The 17,367-nt window shown below is 39.8% G+C and overlaps 1 protein-coding gene across 8 annotated transcripts in view; it reads right to left on the reverse strand.

The window, feature by feature from the left end:
* The window catches only part of SETD2 (SET domain containing 2, histone lysine methyltransferase), a 95,756-nt gene that overhangs the window by 67,572 nt on the left and 10,817 nt on the right, over nt 1-17,367 (reverse strand). For 5 of the 8 annotated variants that reach the window (XM_084752550.1, XM_084752553.1, XM_084752551.1 and 2 more), the window contains 4 exons: nt 13,732-13,747; nt 7,383-11,674; nt 3,068-3,199; nt 175-303 (listed from right to left, as the gene is read on the reverse strand). In XM_084752550.1, coding sequence (XP_084608676.1) covers nt 175-303; nt 3,068-3,199; nt 7,383-11,674; nt 13,732-13,747 — 4,569 coding nt within the window. Of the gene's footprint in view, nt 1-174; nt 304-3,067; nt 3,200-7,382; nt 11,675-13,731; nt 13,770-17,367 lie in introns of all 8 variants that reach the window. The other 3 variants (XR_014773594.1, XR_014773595.1, XM_084752549.1) reach the window with 1 other exon arrangement.

Raw genomic sequence — 17,367 nt, forward strand, 5'->3', positions numbered from 1 at the left:
CAAAACAATGGAACTTCTTTGTAATTTTCTAGAAATCAATTTAACAAACCAATTACCAAGAAATCATTCTACATAATGATCATTATTAAGCATTACTGGAATAAATCATTTTTCTACAAAATGCCTACCCAAATTCAACAACACAAAAAATGAAGTCATACAAACAAAACTTACGATGGAAGATCCTTGGCAGCTCTTAAGCCCCAACCTTTCTTTTCTGTAAGTATAACTTCTACATCTGCATGCTGTTTTCTCTGAAACCGTCTATTCGAACAATAATCTCCATTTGGACATCGAGAAGAACTGAAATGAGAAATGAGTAAAAGATAATTCTTTAAATAAATGCCATAGAGAACTGCAGCATCTTGGTTAGAATGTGTTATAACAACAAATATCCCATCTTTATTAGATAGTTTTTGTATGGCTAACTAATGACCAATATTATCACTTACATCACAAGAGCACTCTTTAGAATTCAATGTCTATATTGCTCCTGAGAGAGCATATCTACAATATAGTCCAGCCAACTGATAATCAAGAGAAAGGCTGGCTTGTCACTTTCTAGTGTCTAGAATACAATTCCCATCTGTATATAATCTTGGAATACACTGACAATTACTGATTTGTTAATCAAAGCTATACCAATAGACCTTATTAAACTTTTATGTTATCATACATGTTTTCTAATCATACAGTTATTAATATTCTTTATATTTATTTTGTATGCACACAGAAATTAGGGTACAACTCACAGGAGTTAGTTCTCTTTTCCATCATGTGGGGTCCAGGTCATCAGTCTTGCACAGTAAGGATCTTTACCCACTGAGCCAACTTGCCCACCCAGTTATTAATTTTCTAACAACATCTGAGCTATATTAACTTTATTTTTGCTTAAGTTAACTGATTTTAAGTGCACTTCATCTTACATTCCGTTCAAACCATTACTTTGGTCTTTTGGATGCAACTACACATGTGCACAACTAAGCACATGTAAACACACACAAACACAAAATTAAAAATAGAAATAAAAGTGAGTTTTATTTTCCTGAGAAATGTGTGTTTTATTCTTGTGAGACTGTAACAGTAACAAAAATAAAAGCAAAACTTTGCTTCAAAGCCAGGCGTGGTGGCACAGGCCTTTAATGCCAGCACTCAGGAGGCAGAAGCAGATGGATTGCTGTGAGTTTGAGGCCAGCCTGGTCTACAAAGAGTACAGGACAGCCAAGATAACACAGAGAAACCCTCTGTGTGTGTGTGGGGGGGGGGGGGCGCGCGCAGGAAGGGTGAACAAAACCAAAACACAACTTTGCTTCGGAAAAACCACTTTATTAACATAAAAATAAGGAACCCTTTGAGCCAGGCATAGTAATGTCTGTAATCCCAGCACTTGGGGACCTAGGGTCTACAGAGTGAATTCCAGGACAGCCAAGGCTACACAGAGAAGCCCTATCTCAAAAAAACAAGAACAAAAAAATAAGGAACCTTGGAGTGGAGTGGTAGCTCATTCCTGTAATTGAGGAACTGTGAAGAGGCAATCTCATAAAGTTTGGAGCCAACCTGGACTACACAGTATGGATGGTCAGCCTGAGCTACAAAGCCAGAACTGCCTCATCAAAAAAGAAGGTACCTACTCACTATGTTGCCTTGGCTGTCCTGGAACTATGTAGAACAGGCTGGCCTCAAACGCAGATGTTTGCTTGCCTCTTCCTCTGAGTGCTAAGAAAAAATGTGCACCACTACGTTTAGGCTAATAGCTTTTCCGTATTAAAATAATCAGGCTGGAAAGATGGCCCAGCTGTTTTTCCAAAGAACTTCAAATCTCAGCACACATATGGCAGCTAAAAAGACTTTCAGGGCATCAGACTCACTCTTTTGGCTTCCACAGGTACTAGACATGCACTTAGTGTACAGACTTACATGCAGGCAAAAACATCCATACATATAAAAAATAAAATAAGAAAAAAAATTACTTAATCAGATTGACTAAAAAAAAAAAATTAAACATTTTTAGCAAGGCATAGTGATACAGGACTTCAATCCTAACACTGAGAGGCAGAAAGGCAGGTAGATCTCTTTATGACTTCTAGGCCGAGCTGGTCTATGTAGCAAGTTCCAGACCAGCCAAGGCTATACCATCTCAAACAACAACAAGGGAAACATTCTTAATACAGAGATAGTTGGCATTTTATAAATTATACTAATCAAGTATGTTAATAGAAAATTAATTACTATGAGTCAACTATGAACAGAAAGCATAATGCAGGTAGGAGAAACAAATAGGCATGTTTGTATATGGAATTCTGATTAAGTCTGATTATCCAAAAGGATATGCAGTGTGTTTTTATTTCTATGTATAAAGAAAATGCCTATGTTGTACACATTAATGCTTTTTTCTGGGGAAACTTACAAAGGGATTTTTTTTTCTCCTTTTTTTCTACCTTGTTTTTGGTTTTTTGAGACAGAGTTTTTGTATGTAGCCCTCCCAGCTATCCTAGAACTTGGTTTGTAGACCAGGCTGGTGTCTCAAACTCACCAAGATCCACCTTGCTCTACCTCATAAATGCTGATATTTCACCTTTCACATTTTCACTTTAGTGTTTCATTTCATCATTAAAGTTAAAAATTACACTAAGTTACTTCTCAGGAATAAGCATTAAAAAAGTAAAAGGAGGACTGAATTAAAAGTAGTAGGAGCAGAGGCTGGCTGCAGTGGTGTACAAGCCTTAATTCAGATTTCTGTGTGTTGGAAGCCAGCCTAGTCTATATTGTGAGTTCCAAGAGAACCAGAGCTACATAATAGATTCTACTTCAAAAAAGCCAAAAAGAAAAGGGAAAAAAAAAGTAGTAATAGAATATTAGTGTTAGCAATAGAAGTGTTTTATAGAGCACCTATGTGCCAGATGTCATAATATAATGAGAAATGCAGAAATCTTTTTTATTAAACATTAAATATTTTATTGCTCATAAATATTCATTTACATATAGGAAAAAGGTTTAAATTTTATCCTTCATTAATTATTTTTCATATTTAAAGACACGTACTAGAAGAGTTGAATATTTTCCTTACCATTCAATCATGAGGAGTCGATTAAGGCAGTCTTCTCCACATGCTATTTCACCTTGAGCTCTTTCATCCTTAGAAAGAGGTGCACATTCACACTGCATTCGCTTAATATCTCGATGGGATTTGTTCTTCTTTCTATTGGGTAAAACTTACGTAAGTCTCTTGAAGATAATATATTCAATCAAATAAGTACTGAATCTCGGTTTCACATTTATTTATTTCTTAAGTCTATGGCTCAAAAGGAAGACAATACTTAGGTGGAAAGAGACTGAGTTCAAAGCCAGCCTCGACCATAAAGGCAAGACACTATACCCTCATCCTCATCCCACTGACCCCCACCCCACCCCAAAAAAAGAGGAGGAAAAGAAAGAGGATGAAATAATACCCATCTAACCATTGGCGTTTGTTAGATAAAAGCCTCATATGGTGGTAATCCAAGCTACTTAGGAGCCTCAGAAAGGGCAGAGTTCAAGGCCTGTCTAAACCACAAGTGCTTGTCCAGCCAGACTCTGTATTGGGGGAGGGGGCTTGGGGAGGGGTTTACAGGAAACAAAGGTCTGGGGACTACAGCTAGCTCAATTAGCAAAGTATGTGCTAATAGCATACAAATAGGTCCTAGGTTCAATTCCTCAACAACACCGGAAGAAACCAGGAGAGGGGGAGGGAGGGAAGAGGGGGAGGGAGGGGAAGGACAGAGTTCAAGTTTTGTCATTTTGAAACCCGAGCCTTACTTCCTACTTCAAGTCAGCTAAATCCCAGACTGAGCAATTTCAACATACCAAGATTAGGAGAAAACAGCAAAGGCTGTGAGTTTCAAATGATGAGGTGGCTAGTTAGCTAAAGCTTGAGAATTAGACCAAAGTGGCATATGCCTATAATCACAGCACCCTCAGGAAATTAAGGCAAGGAAATTTTAAGTTCTAGGCCACCCTGGGATATATAGGAAGGCCTGTTTTGAAAAAGCAAAGCAAAACAAAACAAAACCAGTAATCAGAACATCTGAACTCATAAAGAACGGAACAGCTCAGCTACAGCTCAGGAAGATAAGAGCAAAAGCTAAATTAAAGTCTGTATGGGGCTGGAGATACTGGTTCAACTGTTAATAGCACTTGCTGGTCTTGCAGAGGACCCGGGCTGGGTTCCCAGCTCTCACAGGGTGACTACAGATGTCCATAGATCCAGTTTCAGTACTTTCTTCTGGCCTCCAAAAGCACCAAGCACGCAGGCAGTGTGCATGCAAGGATACAGGCAAAACACTTACACATGTAAAATAAATTATAAAAAAAAAAAAAAGTTTTGTAGACATAGGATGCTATCTCAAAAAAGCAAAACAAAATTTTAATCAAGAGCTTTGATTCAACCACAGATACATGCCTATAATCCCAGCACAGGCAAAAATACTAGGGTTTTTTTTTTTCTCCCCAGTCTTGGCTAATTAGCAAGCTCCAGGCCAGCCTGAGTTAACACAGTGGATAATGTTCCACATGTGAGAGATGGGGAGGAGGGGACGGGCGGGGAGAGACTGTATGTTTAACACAACCAAATCTTTAATGGGATCCCTTAGTGGTATCATACTCGTATACATCTGTTAAAAAGTAAATTTTTGTTTGTTTTTTGAGACAGGGTTTCTCTGTGTAACAGTCCTGAACTCTTCTTTGTAGACCAGGCTAGCCTTACAAGTTATTCACCTGCCTCTGCCTCCCAGGCTGAATTTTTTTTTTTTTTAAACCCGGCTGGATATTTTTTTAAATGAAGTTTATCCATAAAACAACATGAACCAAGCATGTTGGTGAATACTTGTAGCACTAGCTCAAGAGGAGGCAAAGGCAGTAAGATAAAGATCCAAGGAGTTCTAGAACAGCCCAGACAATATAGTGAGACATAATCTCAAAACTAAACGCAACAGTCAGATGGTGGTAGTGGCGGCAGCGGCGGCAGCCCACACCTGTAATCCCAGCACTGAGGAGGCAGAGGTGATCAGGTCTCTGCTAGAGGTCAGACTAGTCTACAAAGTGAGTCTAGGACAGTCAGGGCTAAAACAGAGAAACCCTGCCTCAACAAAACAAAACAAAAAAACAATATATATGCAAAAATCTAAAGAATAATAATCAGGTAACGGATTTCAAGAGGAAAATTTTCTCAATGAAAAGATAATTTGGAAATAAATGTGTGATGAAGATATTAATCACACTGGCATTTGGTGTGGGGGGGGGGAAAGTAGGCCGGGCATGGTGGCACACACCTTTAATCCCAGCACTCCAGAGGCAGAGGCAGGTAGATCAATGTGAGTTCCAAAACAGCCTGGTCTACAAAGTGAGTCCAGGACAGCCAAGGCTACAAAGAGGAACCCTGTCTCAGAAAACCAAATAAAAAGATACCCTTATCACAAAAATAAATAGAATCAAGTCTTTAGCTTATGCAAAACAGTACAAAGGAAAATTTAACTAATTTCTCAAAGGGCTTACAGGATGATAGCTAGACTGAATCTCAAATAGTAGGGAACTATACATAAAAGAAAATGGGTAAGTAGGAGAGTACACATTAATAAACACCTTCGGAGGTGGAGAGACAGCTCAGCAGTTAAGAGTACTTTCTGTTCTTCCAGAGGACCAGGAGTCTGATTACCAACACCTACCTCAGGGAGCTCACAGCCACCTTAGGAGCTCCAGGGTATCCAATACCCCACTTCTGCCCCACCCCCATACACATATACATACAACATACATATATACACACATGTATATATGTGTGTATATATGAATGTATATTTTTATTTGTTTGTTTTTTAGGGGGCTGGAAAGATGCCTCAGCAGTTAAGAGCACTGGCTACACTTTCAGGGGACCGGACACGCTCATAAGTATATACAGGCAAAACACCAATGTACATAAGATAATAAATGATAAAGAATTTGTTAAGATAACTGAAAAGAAAAACTACTATGCTATGCTCTAGTTATAGTTTTACAGTACTTAAAGGACTTCATGTGCCCTTGTTTTAAAGATAAAAGTATCAGGCCTTTAACCACTGTATTCCAGAGGCAGAGGCAGGAGGACATTTTGAGGGCAGCCTGATCTACAGGACAGCCAGAGTTACACCCACACACACACACACCGCTCTATCTTGAAAAACAAAGCAAAGCAAAGGAAAAAGGGAAAAGAAAAAAGTTTCTAACAACCACTTGCCATTTTAAAAATTTTTATTATTTAATTTTATGTGTATAAACGCTTTGCATGTGTGTATGTCTGTGTAGTGTGTGTGTGCAGTGCCTGAGGAGACCAGAAGAGGGCATGGGACTTCCTGGAACTGGAGTCTGACCATGTAGGTGCTGAGAACTGAACCTGGGTCCTCTGGAGAAGAGGGTGCTTCCACTGAACCATCACTTGTCTGCTCACGGGACTTTTCCTTCATTTCTCTGTCACAATGTCACATAAAAAAGGAATTAAAATGTAGACTAGCTTAAATTATACTTTCTAAAACCACATGAAAGAAAATGAATTAGAAGGAAAATAATCAGGCTAAATTATCCTTTTTTTGCATTTGTTGTCCCCCTCAGGGTTTCTCCATGTAGCCCTGCCTGTGCTGAAACTCACTCTGTAGACCAGGATGGCCTCAAACTCACAGAGACTCACCTACCTCTGCTTCCTGAGTGCTGGGCTTTAAATTATACTTTTTAAAATCAAAGAATTATAGAAGAACTAAACATTTTTCCTTTTTTTAAAATTTTTACTTAATGTGCATTAGTGTTTTGCTAGCATATTTGTCTGTGTGAGGATGTCTGATCCTTTGGAAGAACTGCAGTTACAGACAGTTGTAAGCTGCCACGTAGGTGTTGGAATTGAACCCATGTCCTCTGGAAGAATAGTCAGTGTTCTTAACCACTGAGCCATTTATTTCTCCGGCTCCTAAAATACTGTAACCCTAAGTGAGAGACAGAGGAGTTTGTTTGTTTTAAGATTAACTTATTTGTGTATTTTGTGTTTATGATTATGTATATGAGTGTTCTGTTTTCATGAACAGCAGAAAAGAGCATCAGATCCCATTATAGATGGTTGTGAGCCACATTATAAGTGCTGGGAATTGAACTCAGAGAAACCAGTGCTCTTAACTCCTGAACCATCCCTCCATCCCCCATTTTTTCTTAAGATGGAAGAAAATGGAAAGAAATCTATTAGTAAATCTAAACAGAAAATAGCATCTTATAGATTCTATTACTCTAACTTATCATTCAACTCTTATTTCAGTCTAAACTGCTGAAAATCTATTTTTTTTTCTCCCACAAAACACCAAAAGTTTATTGAAAAAGTATGTCAGGCTCACCTTTCTGTTAAATAAACATTTTCTTCAATAAGATCAAAGTAACAAGGCATCTTCCCCAGCTTGGCAAACTCCTTCCACCGCTGTGGGTCCCTGAAGTCATCCATAGCACAGGAAGGGCCCATCAGCTCGGGGTGTAGGGAGACTGGTGCCTCTCCTTGTTCAAGCTCTACTCTAACTTTCTTTCTAGCCTGTAGTTCACCATCACTTTCAGAATCACTCTCCAACTCTTGCCTTCGTTTTTTAGGAGGCCCTCTCTCTTTTATATCATTTTTTTCAAAAATTTTTGAAAACTCTTTCTTTTCATTCATAATGAAAGGGTCCTTAATTGAGTTGCTGCTTATTTCTGGTGCTTGCACTGACCCCTTGTCCTTCTGATGGAAGAAAAACTTATTAGACTGGCTTGAAAGATGTGATCCACTTTGTTGATCCCAATTCTCCTCTTCTTCACGGTCATCTGTTAGAGAATCTGGCACCTGCCCTTGAATGCGGTCATAAGCAACCCCAGTTCCTGGAGGTCTACCTGCTGATCTTGGATCCCAATAGCCATTGCCCTGCCAGTAATTATGGGTCCCACCATAATGCTCACTGCCTTGGTGGTACTTGTGTGCACCGCAGGCTCCATAGCTGCTGTCAGGTTGCTGGTACGTGGTGCTGGGCCTTTCTTGTTGGGAGAAGTCCCACCCTGAGTTTCTGAGCTCTTCTGATGAATGCAAGCCATCCATGCAGGAAATGTCACAAGAGGACGAAAAATTCAGCTCTGTTTTTCCTAGTCTACTACTATCTGGCCTGTTAGAGAAAATCACCTGTTGCAGAGACTTATTTGGAGTATCTTCAAAATCATCAGAAGAATAAACTGGTAGCTCTTGAGGCCTGGATGTCTTAGCTCGTACTGTGTTCTCCGAATCCAGGTGGCCTAGAGGGTCAGATTTCAAGTCTGTATGACTTGTACTATCAACACTATCACTCTGAGAATGAGCAGTCTCGGGCAGGTGATTACCTACTTTTCTACTGAACTGTGAATAAGAAGCTTCTAGATTCCTCTCTGTTCCTTTATGAAGAAAGCATTTTTCAGTTTGAGGACACCCTTTACTTGCCATACTCTCAAACTTTTCCTCATATGCATGTCTCCTTGACTCTAATCTTTCATCTTCCCAGTGGTCGGAATAATGTCTGTAGCTCTGACTGCTCCTTGAAGAGCACGGGCTTGTCTCTCCCGTGGGCAAAGTAGAGTTCTTTGGCACAACCACAACAGACTGGAGACGGTTTCTCGGAATACTGCTGTCATCAGACTCTGTATCTTCTGAGTCACTTTCATCACTTGAACTAGCAGAAGATCCAGAGTAATCTTCATGGATAGTAGATACAATTTCTGGAGCATGACCAGTACTGTCACATTTTAAGGTGTAAGTGATACTGTCACTGTCTTCCATGGTTAAATTCAAATCATAAGCAAATACAACTTCTGAATCATCAGAAGTATGTGTATGACCTCTTCGCTCCTCCTCACCTAAGGAGATTTCTGGTCTTCCTCTTCTGTCGTGCAATATGGAATTCCCTTCTTCTTGAGCCTCTTGCAAAGACTGCCCAGACAACACATTATTATGCCTGTTTTCCCAAGAAGAAAATCCTTTTCCTGAATCAGGAAGTGCACTACCCATTTCTACTGTTTCTTTCCCTGCATACGTTGAAAACTCTGTGCTTTTTTTACTCAGCACTGCATCTATAATTGGAGATGTGTTCTCTTCACATCTTACTCCTGCCGGAAGACTCTGAAGAGATGAAACAATACCTGAACTCCCTATGGGCTCATACAAATCATCAACATGGTTAAGCGAGGCTGAACTAGTGCTACCAATGCTCTGCTTATACTCATCACATGCAAGGTTTGAGTGCTCATCTGCCAGCTCTCTATTATCACATATGACTGATTTTGATTCCAAATGCACATCAATAAAGCTATTTGAAGAAATCTTTATAACTGAAGGTTCGGTATCTTCAGCTTCAGAGCTCTCATTTGGAGCACAGTATCTGTCTGAATCTTTGGTTTTGAAGCAAGAATGTCTTTTATCAACTGGCTCTTTAATTAATGTTTTAGAATAATCAATAGTCTTAACTGGCAAAGACACGAGTTTATCACGGTGTGGTGACAACAAAGGTTCTGTTTCCCTAAATGGACTTTTTGACTTATTATGCTGCCTACAAGTATCTTCTGAGTCCTTTTCTTTGCATCTACCAATATTCTGAAATCCATTTGATGAAAGCATGCAAGCCTTGATCAAAGGGGATACCTCTGATCCGGTCACACTATCATCAGAAGTCAATGAAACAGCATCTGTTTTAGAAGTACAAAATGTTGCCACATCAGATTCTGTCTCTGGAATTCCATTTATATTTAATTCAATAGAACAAAAACCTCTTAGCTGATCATTTTTCACTTTTGATAACGACTCCATTTCTTTAATACTACCATGGCTATCATGTCCTACGAATTCAGGCTTAATAGGAGATTCACCTAGCTTTTTTAAAGTAGGTGAATTGTTTAATTGATTTGATGGAGATGGAGACCCAGTCTTTTCTCTTTCGGGAATTTTATTAGTTGCTCTTAATTCATTACCTTTTGAACAAGGAGTCTGCAAACTGAAAGAATGAGGTTGTTTGCTTTCCTCATTTAATTCTGTACAACAGAAAGAATTTTTAAATGCATCAGACTTGGATATAGATTTTGAAAGGGCAGATTTATAACGGGAAGCACTGCTGTCGTGCTTGGAATAGGACGACCCCCGTCGGAATCCCAGTTCAGTTGGGGGAGAACAGCATCTTTTTATGGCTTCATGCTCTGAAGTCCTTTTGGATTCTCTTTCTAGTTTTGAAGAATACTTTCCTCTTCTCTCCATCTCTAAGTAAGAGTTCTCAGTTTTACAATCAGATTTAGAGTAAGATGAAGATGTCCTTAAGTCTCTGTAGGAATGGGAGGAGGTGCGCCTTGGATAGGTCTTCTTATACTCCTCTTCAGAGTCTGAGCTCTCCCTCCCCCTGTTATCTATGTACGGCCGAGAATAGCGCGTCCTCTCACGATAAGGGGAACTCCTATGGTAGCGCCGATCAGAATCGTAATAATGAGATCGTTCCGACCGAGAATAAGACAAACTAGTTCTGGAGGTTCTGTCAGATCTAGAACGGGATCGGCTTCGCCTTCTATCTCTTTCGGACCTACATCGGGAAGATACATACCGAGTATCTCTTTCAAGTTTTGAGTAGCTGAAGTATTTATCGTCTCTCTCTGTTTTAGATCTTGATGATTTCCCCAAGTCTTCACTTTTTGAAGGTGCTGAGCTCTTTTTGAAATCTCTTTCCTTCTCAATGCTTGTTGAAGATTTTACATCATGTGATCTTTGACTGGAGGAAGTCCGTACAGAATCTTCATCAGATTCTGAACCAAGAAATGTGCCTTCAAATTGTGAAGATTTCTTCTTAGAACTTGCTTTTTTAGAGCTGCCGCTTATCTTAGAGCCATCTGAGACTTCTTCTTCCTTCCCAATATGGGAATCTTCTTTTTGCAGGGGATTATCTGTTTGCTCCTTCAAGTTTTGAGTTGTGTGTTCTTCCAAACTATTAGACACAATATCCTGCTTCATATCTACCTCTAAGGATTCAGATACAATTTTAACTGCTGGTTCTTTCTGAACTCTATCTGCCACATCTACTGGTAAGGGTCCTGGTGATGTCATTAGTGCTGTTACTGGGGGTTGAGGCAAGGCCACTGGCTCTGATGTTGGTGCTGGTGGTAAGGGTGATGAGGCTTGGGGAGGTGGGGGAGGTGGAGGTGGAGATGAAGGTGGTGAATCTATAGTTGATTCTGCTATGACGGCTGGTAACTGTGTTGTAGAAGGAGGGGGAGATGCTACTGCTGTGGTTGTAGCCAGCTGTGGCCGGGAAGTCACATGAAGCAGATGTTTCTTAAAATGAATTCTACCCAACTCTACTCTTGATTTTGGTGGGGATGATTCTTCTGTAGCAGGCAAAGTATCTCCTGTGTCCATTTTAACTTTAGAGTTTGAGTCTACTTGAAGAGATGCAACTGGGGAGTTTGGAGAATCATTGCTAAGTGCAGTGAGAAATCTATTCTGTAAAGTTTTCTTTGTAAGACTGAAGCTGAAAGACACCTTCTGCCGGCCCTGCTCCTCCAAATTAACTTTTGTCTTCGTGCCTTTGGGCAAAAACCGACTAGAAGCAACACCTTTGAACATTGGTCCTTTGATGAAACCCGTTTTCTGCACATTTTCAATCTTTGCCTACAGAAAACCAAAACAATTACTACTATAATAAACACTTTCTTCCAAAATGTCACTATCACAATTTAAAATGTTTGTCAGGAAAAAACAACCACAGCATAACTTCCACTATGCTACAAGTGGAATTCAGTTGTTCATGCTGAGACATTTTAGGCGTAATCTAAAGTACAAAGAACAAGGATGACTAATTATATATCCTCAGCTCCTACGGTTGCCTGTGTTTTCTGCTCCCTCATACATTAAAGATTTTTACCCACTTTGGCACTTATTTTCTAATGATACCAAGACTTTTTTTTTTCTTGAGAGAGAGAGCTATTTGTTCTTTTGTTGTTAGTTCATTTTTGTTTTAAGGCAGGGGTCAACAAGCATCAGGCAATTTTAATGACCTTCCCAGTACAAATTAGCCTTTTACAATATTCATTTTGTTGATAAAGTAGTCAAAAAAGGTCCAAGCCTTCTGCCGTACTAGAAATTGAAATGACTCTGCCTTAGCACACTACTACTATATCTGCCTCAGCTATACTCACTTTGGCAATGCTTATTCGCTTAATATTACTATGTGAACAACAAGATGTAAGCAAGAAGTCTTCCTTATCTGACAAATCACCAATGGAAATTATGGAGATCAGAACTTAAATGGCATGATCTAGGTTGTTAAAAGAATAACAAAAATCTACACATACAAACCCAAGCATGCATATACACACATTGAGTCAGGGTCTCCCTCCGTGGCCCAGGCTAGCCAGGGATTCACAGAGATAAGTCTGCTTTTGCCTTCCATCATTAAAGATGTGCATCACCACATCCATGTCCCAAGCCTGTATATATCCATATGTTAATATAGGATAATGGCAAGATGCTCAAGTCCAAATTAACAACTTGCCATAGCTGGGTATGGTGGCATATGCCTTTAACCTTAGCACTAGGGAGGTAGAGGAAGGTGGGTCTCCGAATTGAGTTCCAGGACAGTCAGGGCTGTTCTTTAGAAAAACCCTATCGCAAAACAAAAAAATAACAAGAACAATAAATGCCATCTACATTTTTCTAATAGGTGTTCTTTAATTTATTTTGGCTATTTAAGAGAGTAATAGTTTGGGGAGGTGGGAGAGAAAGAGTAATATTTCTCCTGAATATGGTAAAACTGAAAATCAGTTTTAAAGCTGGGCATGGTGGCACATTTCTTTGGTTTCAGAACTGGGTAGGCAAAGGCAGAAGCAGGAGGCTAGATTTAAAAAAAAAAACAAAAACACCCTGTCTTACCTGCTGTGGAGGCACATGCTTTTAATCCCAGCACTCAGGAGACAGAGACAGGCAGATCTCTGTGAATTGGAGGCTATTACAAAGAAACCATGGCCTCCTCTTTGTGTGTGTGTGTGTGTGTGTGTTTAAGACAGGGTTTCTCTGTGTAGCCTTGGCTGTGCTGGACTTGCTTTGTAGACCAGGCTGGCCTCGAACTCACAACGCTCCGACTGCCTCTGCCTCCCAAGTACTGGGATTAAAGGCGTGCGCCACCACACCCAGCTGAGAAACCCTGTCTTTAAAAACCAAAAAAAAAAAAAGTATACAGTAATTTCAAGTGAGGAAATTAAAGCTTTTACACTGCACATACACATTATACATATTGCAATGGTTTTCAAAATTTTAAGACACCGAATCTACTTTTCAAATTAAATTTTATGTGGAAATAATGCACAAAAACAAATAAAACTCTGAATCTAGAAATGATAGCTTCTGTTGCCTTTCTAAATTTCTTATTTAAAAATAACTCACTAGAGCCGGGCGTGATGGCTTACACTTGTGGAGGCAGAGGCAGGCAGATCTCTGTGAGTTCAAGACCAGCCTGGTCCAAAAACAGCCAAGGCTACAGAGAAACCCTGTCTCAAAAAACAAAACAAATATAGAGTTATTATACCTCCAAAAAAATAAAATTGAGTAAAACTATTAACTTCATTTCTCAATAAAAATGGTAAGTTAACTTCAAGTATTTTCAGCTCTTATCTAGATTCTGAAATGTATTAAAGGGCTATTTCTTGAATGACTTATCCAATTATACTTACCTCATTTTCTTCTTCTCTATTCCCATTCAGCCAAGAAAACATGCAAAAAAAATAAAAAAAGAATCATAAATACTTAAAGTGCAACTTTACTAAAACATACTTATAGAGCTGGGCGGCGGTAGCTCATGCCTTAATCCCAGTACTTGGGAGGCAGAGGCTGGCGGATCTCTGTGAGTTCGAGGCCAGCCTGGTTGGTCTACAAAGTGAGTCTAGGACAGCCAAGGCTACACAGAGAAAGCCTGTCTCAGGAAAACAAAAACAAAACAAACAAAAACAAAACAAAAATACTTATAAACCCTGTTCATTCTTTCATTGTCTTAGTTACATTTTTGTAACAACTACTTCATGAAGCCGGTGCAAACACTATTTTAACTACTAAAACAAAGAGTAAGCAGTATCCCTGACCTTCAGGAGCTTACATTTTCTAATAATTAACAAAATACGATGGTTACAAAAGTAATTCCAACATAAAGGAGTAAACATTAAGAACTGAAATATACACAGTGTGTAGCAGCAAAGTGGGAAACAACCAGGAATGCAAAGATTCCAAAGACAGATGCTTAGCTATTAACAAATATACTACTTTCAGAGTGATCCCAGGCAAAAGGCAGAGAGTTCCTACAAGTAAACTAAAAACTATTCACTATTACCTAAGTATAAGGTATAAGATAGACAGAAGGCACCAATTAAATAAAATAAGGGGCAGTGGACATGTTTCTCATGAAATCACATTTTATGCATGTATAGGTGTATGTATATGTAAGCAACTTATTATATTTGGTTTTGGGTTTTGGTTTTTGTTTTTTGTTTTTTTTTTTTTTTTGAGACAGGATTTTTCCGTATAGCTTTGGCTGTCCTCCAACTGAGATCCACCGGCCTCTGCTTCCTGAGTGCTGGTATTAAAGGCTGCCTCACCATTACCCAGCAACTTAATTTTTTTATTTAGGAACTATTCATCAGTCCTTTTGCTAACTGCACTCCATAGCATAGTGCACCTACCACATACATCTCAACACTTGACGTTGTAGCAAAGATACTCACACAGATTCATATGAAGACTCAAACACCAAGTCTGGTGTACACTAGTGCACCAAGGAATACTGGGGATTGTCTACATGGGAAAAGAAAAGCTAGAGAGGGCATAACAAGGATCTGTATTTTAAGTATACTGCTCTGTGGGCTACGTGGCAACTCAAGCACAACATGTTTTAAGCACTCCTTAAGAGAAATGTACAAACTGGGTGGGCAACACACGCCTTTAATCCCAGCACTAGGGAGGCAGAGGTAGGCAGATCTCTGTGAATTCAATGTTAGTCTGGTCTACAGAATGAGTTCCAGGACAGCCATGGCTACACAGAGAAACCCTGTCTGGAAAAAACAAGGGGGGGGGGGGGAGAATTTTAGATCTAAATAGTGATTTTAGTTAGAACAAAGTAATGAATGGATAGTTGTAATGAACAATGCCAGTCATCTAAGCTACACAGCACACTGAGGTAAAAGGATTCCAAGTTCAAAAACTACAAGGGCTACATAGTTTTTAGAGAATCTGCACAATTTAGTAGACCTTGCCTCAAAATAAAAAAATTAAAAGGAATGAGAAGGAGCAGGCATGGTGCTTCATTGCTTTATTATCCAAAACATCGTAAGGAAAGGGCAGTCTTGGTTTCATAGTGAGTTGGAGGCCAACCGGAGCTACATGAGACCTGCCTCAAAATCAGAATAACTGAGATTATAGCCCAGTCAGAATGCTTGCCTAAAATGTTAATGGCCCTAAACTCAATACCCACAGAAGATATACTACTGCAATACCACAAGACAAAATATGTTATAATGATAAATTGATTAGATCTGAAGCACTATCAAAGATAATTTTCCCTTATTTAAAAAAATTTTTTTAATTATTATATATACAGTATTCTGCCTGCATGTATGCCTGCAGCCAGAAGAGGGCACCAGATCTCATTATAGATGGTTGTGATGCAACATGTGGTTGCTGGGAATTGAACTCAGGACCTTTGGAAGAACCATCAGTGCTCTTAACCTCTGAGCCATCTCTCCAAACCCCCTCCTTTTTCTCTGGTTTTTCGAGACAGGGTTTCTCTGTCCTAGAACTTACTTTGTAGGCCAGGCTGCCTAGGCCTCTCCCAAGGGTTGGGGATTACAGGTTGTGTGCTACCACCTGGCTAACAGTTTTTATTTTCAATTAGTCCTAAAAACCACTGAAATTCCATATATAATTTAGAACTGCTGTACTTCATCAATGCTCTGGTGACTACTATGCCCCATATATAATATCTTGCCAGGCTGAGCATGGTGGCGCACGTCTTTAATCCCAGTACTTGGAAGGCAGAAGCAGGTGGATCTCTGTGAGTTCAATGCCAGCTTGGTCTACACAGCGAGTCCAAGACAGCCAAGGCTACATAGAGAAACCTTGGCTCGAAAAACAAAAAAACAACAAAAACAAAAACAACAAAAAACCTAAAAATAAAAATAAAATCTTGTCAGGCATAAAGGCACATACACTATCAACGGCAACATAGTTAGCTGTAGGAAGTTTTTCCTAGATGGGTATAGCGATAAGCCTGTAATCTCAGTATTCAAGAAGCTGAGGCAGGAGGATAGAGTTGGAAGCTAGCCTGGATCATTTTGCAAACACTGTCTCAAAACAAAAGGGCTAGAGATTTAGCTCAGTTGGTAGGGTGCTTGAAACTTTAGAGTTGGAGGTAGAGAGGTAGGGAAAATCAGGAGTTCACAAAATCATCTTCAGCAACATAACAAGCTCAGACCAAAGGCTACATGAAACACTATCTTAAAAAAAAAGGGGGCGGGGGGACTGGAGAGATGGCTCAGAGCTTAAGGGCACTGACTGCTCTTCCACAGGTCCTGAGTTCAATTCCCAGCATCCACATGGTGGCTCACAGCTATCTATAATGTGATCTGATGCCCTCTTCCGAAATGCAGGTGTACATCCAGATAGAGCACTCATATACAAAAAATAAATAAATCTTTAAAAAAAAAAGGCAGCTGGGCACGGTAGTGCATACTTGTAATCCCAGCATTTAAGTAGGTAGAGGCAGGCAGATCTCTATTGAATTAGAGGCCAGCCTGGTCTACAAAGGAGTCCAGAACATCAAAGATTACACAGAAAAACCTTGTCTCAAAAAATAAACTAAAAAAATCTACTGCTGCTGGGCATGGTAGCACAGGACTTTAATCCCTACCCTCGGGAGGCAGAGGCAGGTGATCTCTGGTCTACAGAAAGAATTCTAGGACAGCCAGAGCTGATACACAGAAAAACCCTGTACCAAAAAACAAAACAAAACAAAAACAAAAAAAGAGACTCTAGCACTGGAAAGAGAGATGGCTCAGAAGCTCAGAGCATCTGTTGCTCGTACAGAAGACCTGGATTCAGCTCCCAGTACCAGTGTAGTGTACAGCCATCTGTGTGCCTCAATTCCAGGGGTCCAACATCCTCTTCCGTCCTCCATGAGCACCAAAAATGCAAATGGTGTGTGTGTGCGCGCGCGCCAGCCTGGTCTACAAAGTAGGTCCCAAGACAGCCAAGGCTACACAGAGAAATCCTGTCTCGAAAAACAAAACAAAAAAACTACCATGTAGGCCATCCTATAATCCCTG

Source organism: Acomys minous, assembly GCF_964271855.1.
Source record: "Acomys minous genome assembly, chromosome: 13".
In the NCBI taxonomy this organism is placed as follows: domain Eukaryota; kingdom Metazoa; phylum Chordata; class Mammalia; order Rodentia; family Muridae; genus Acomys; species Acomys minous.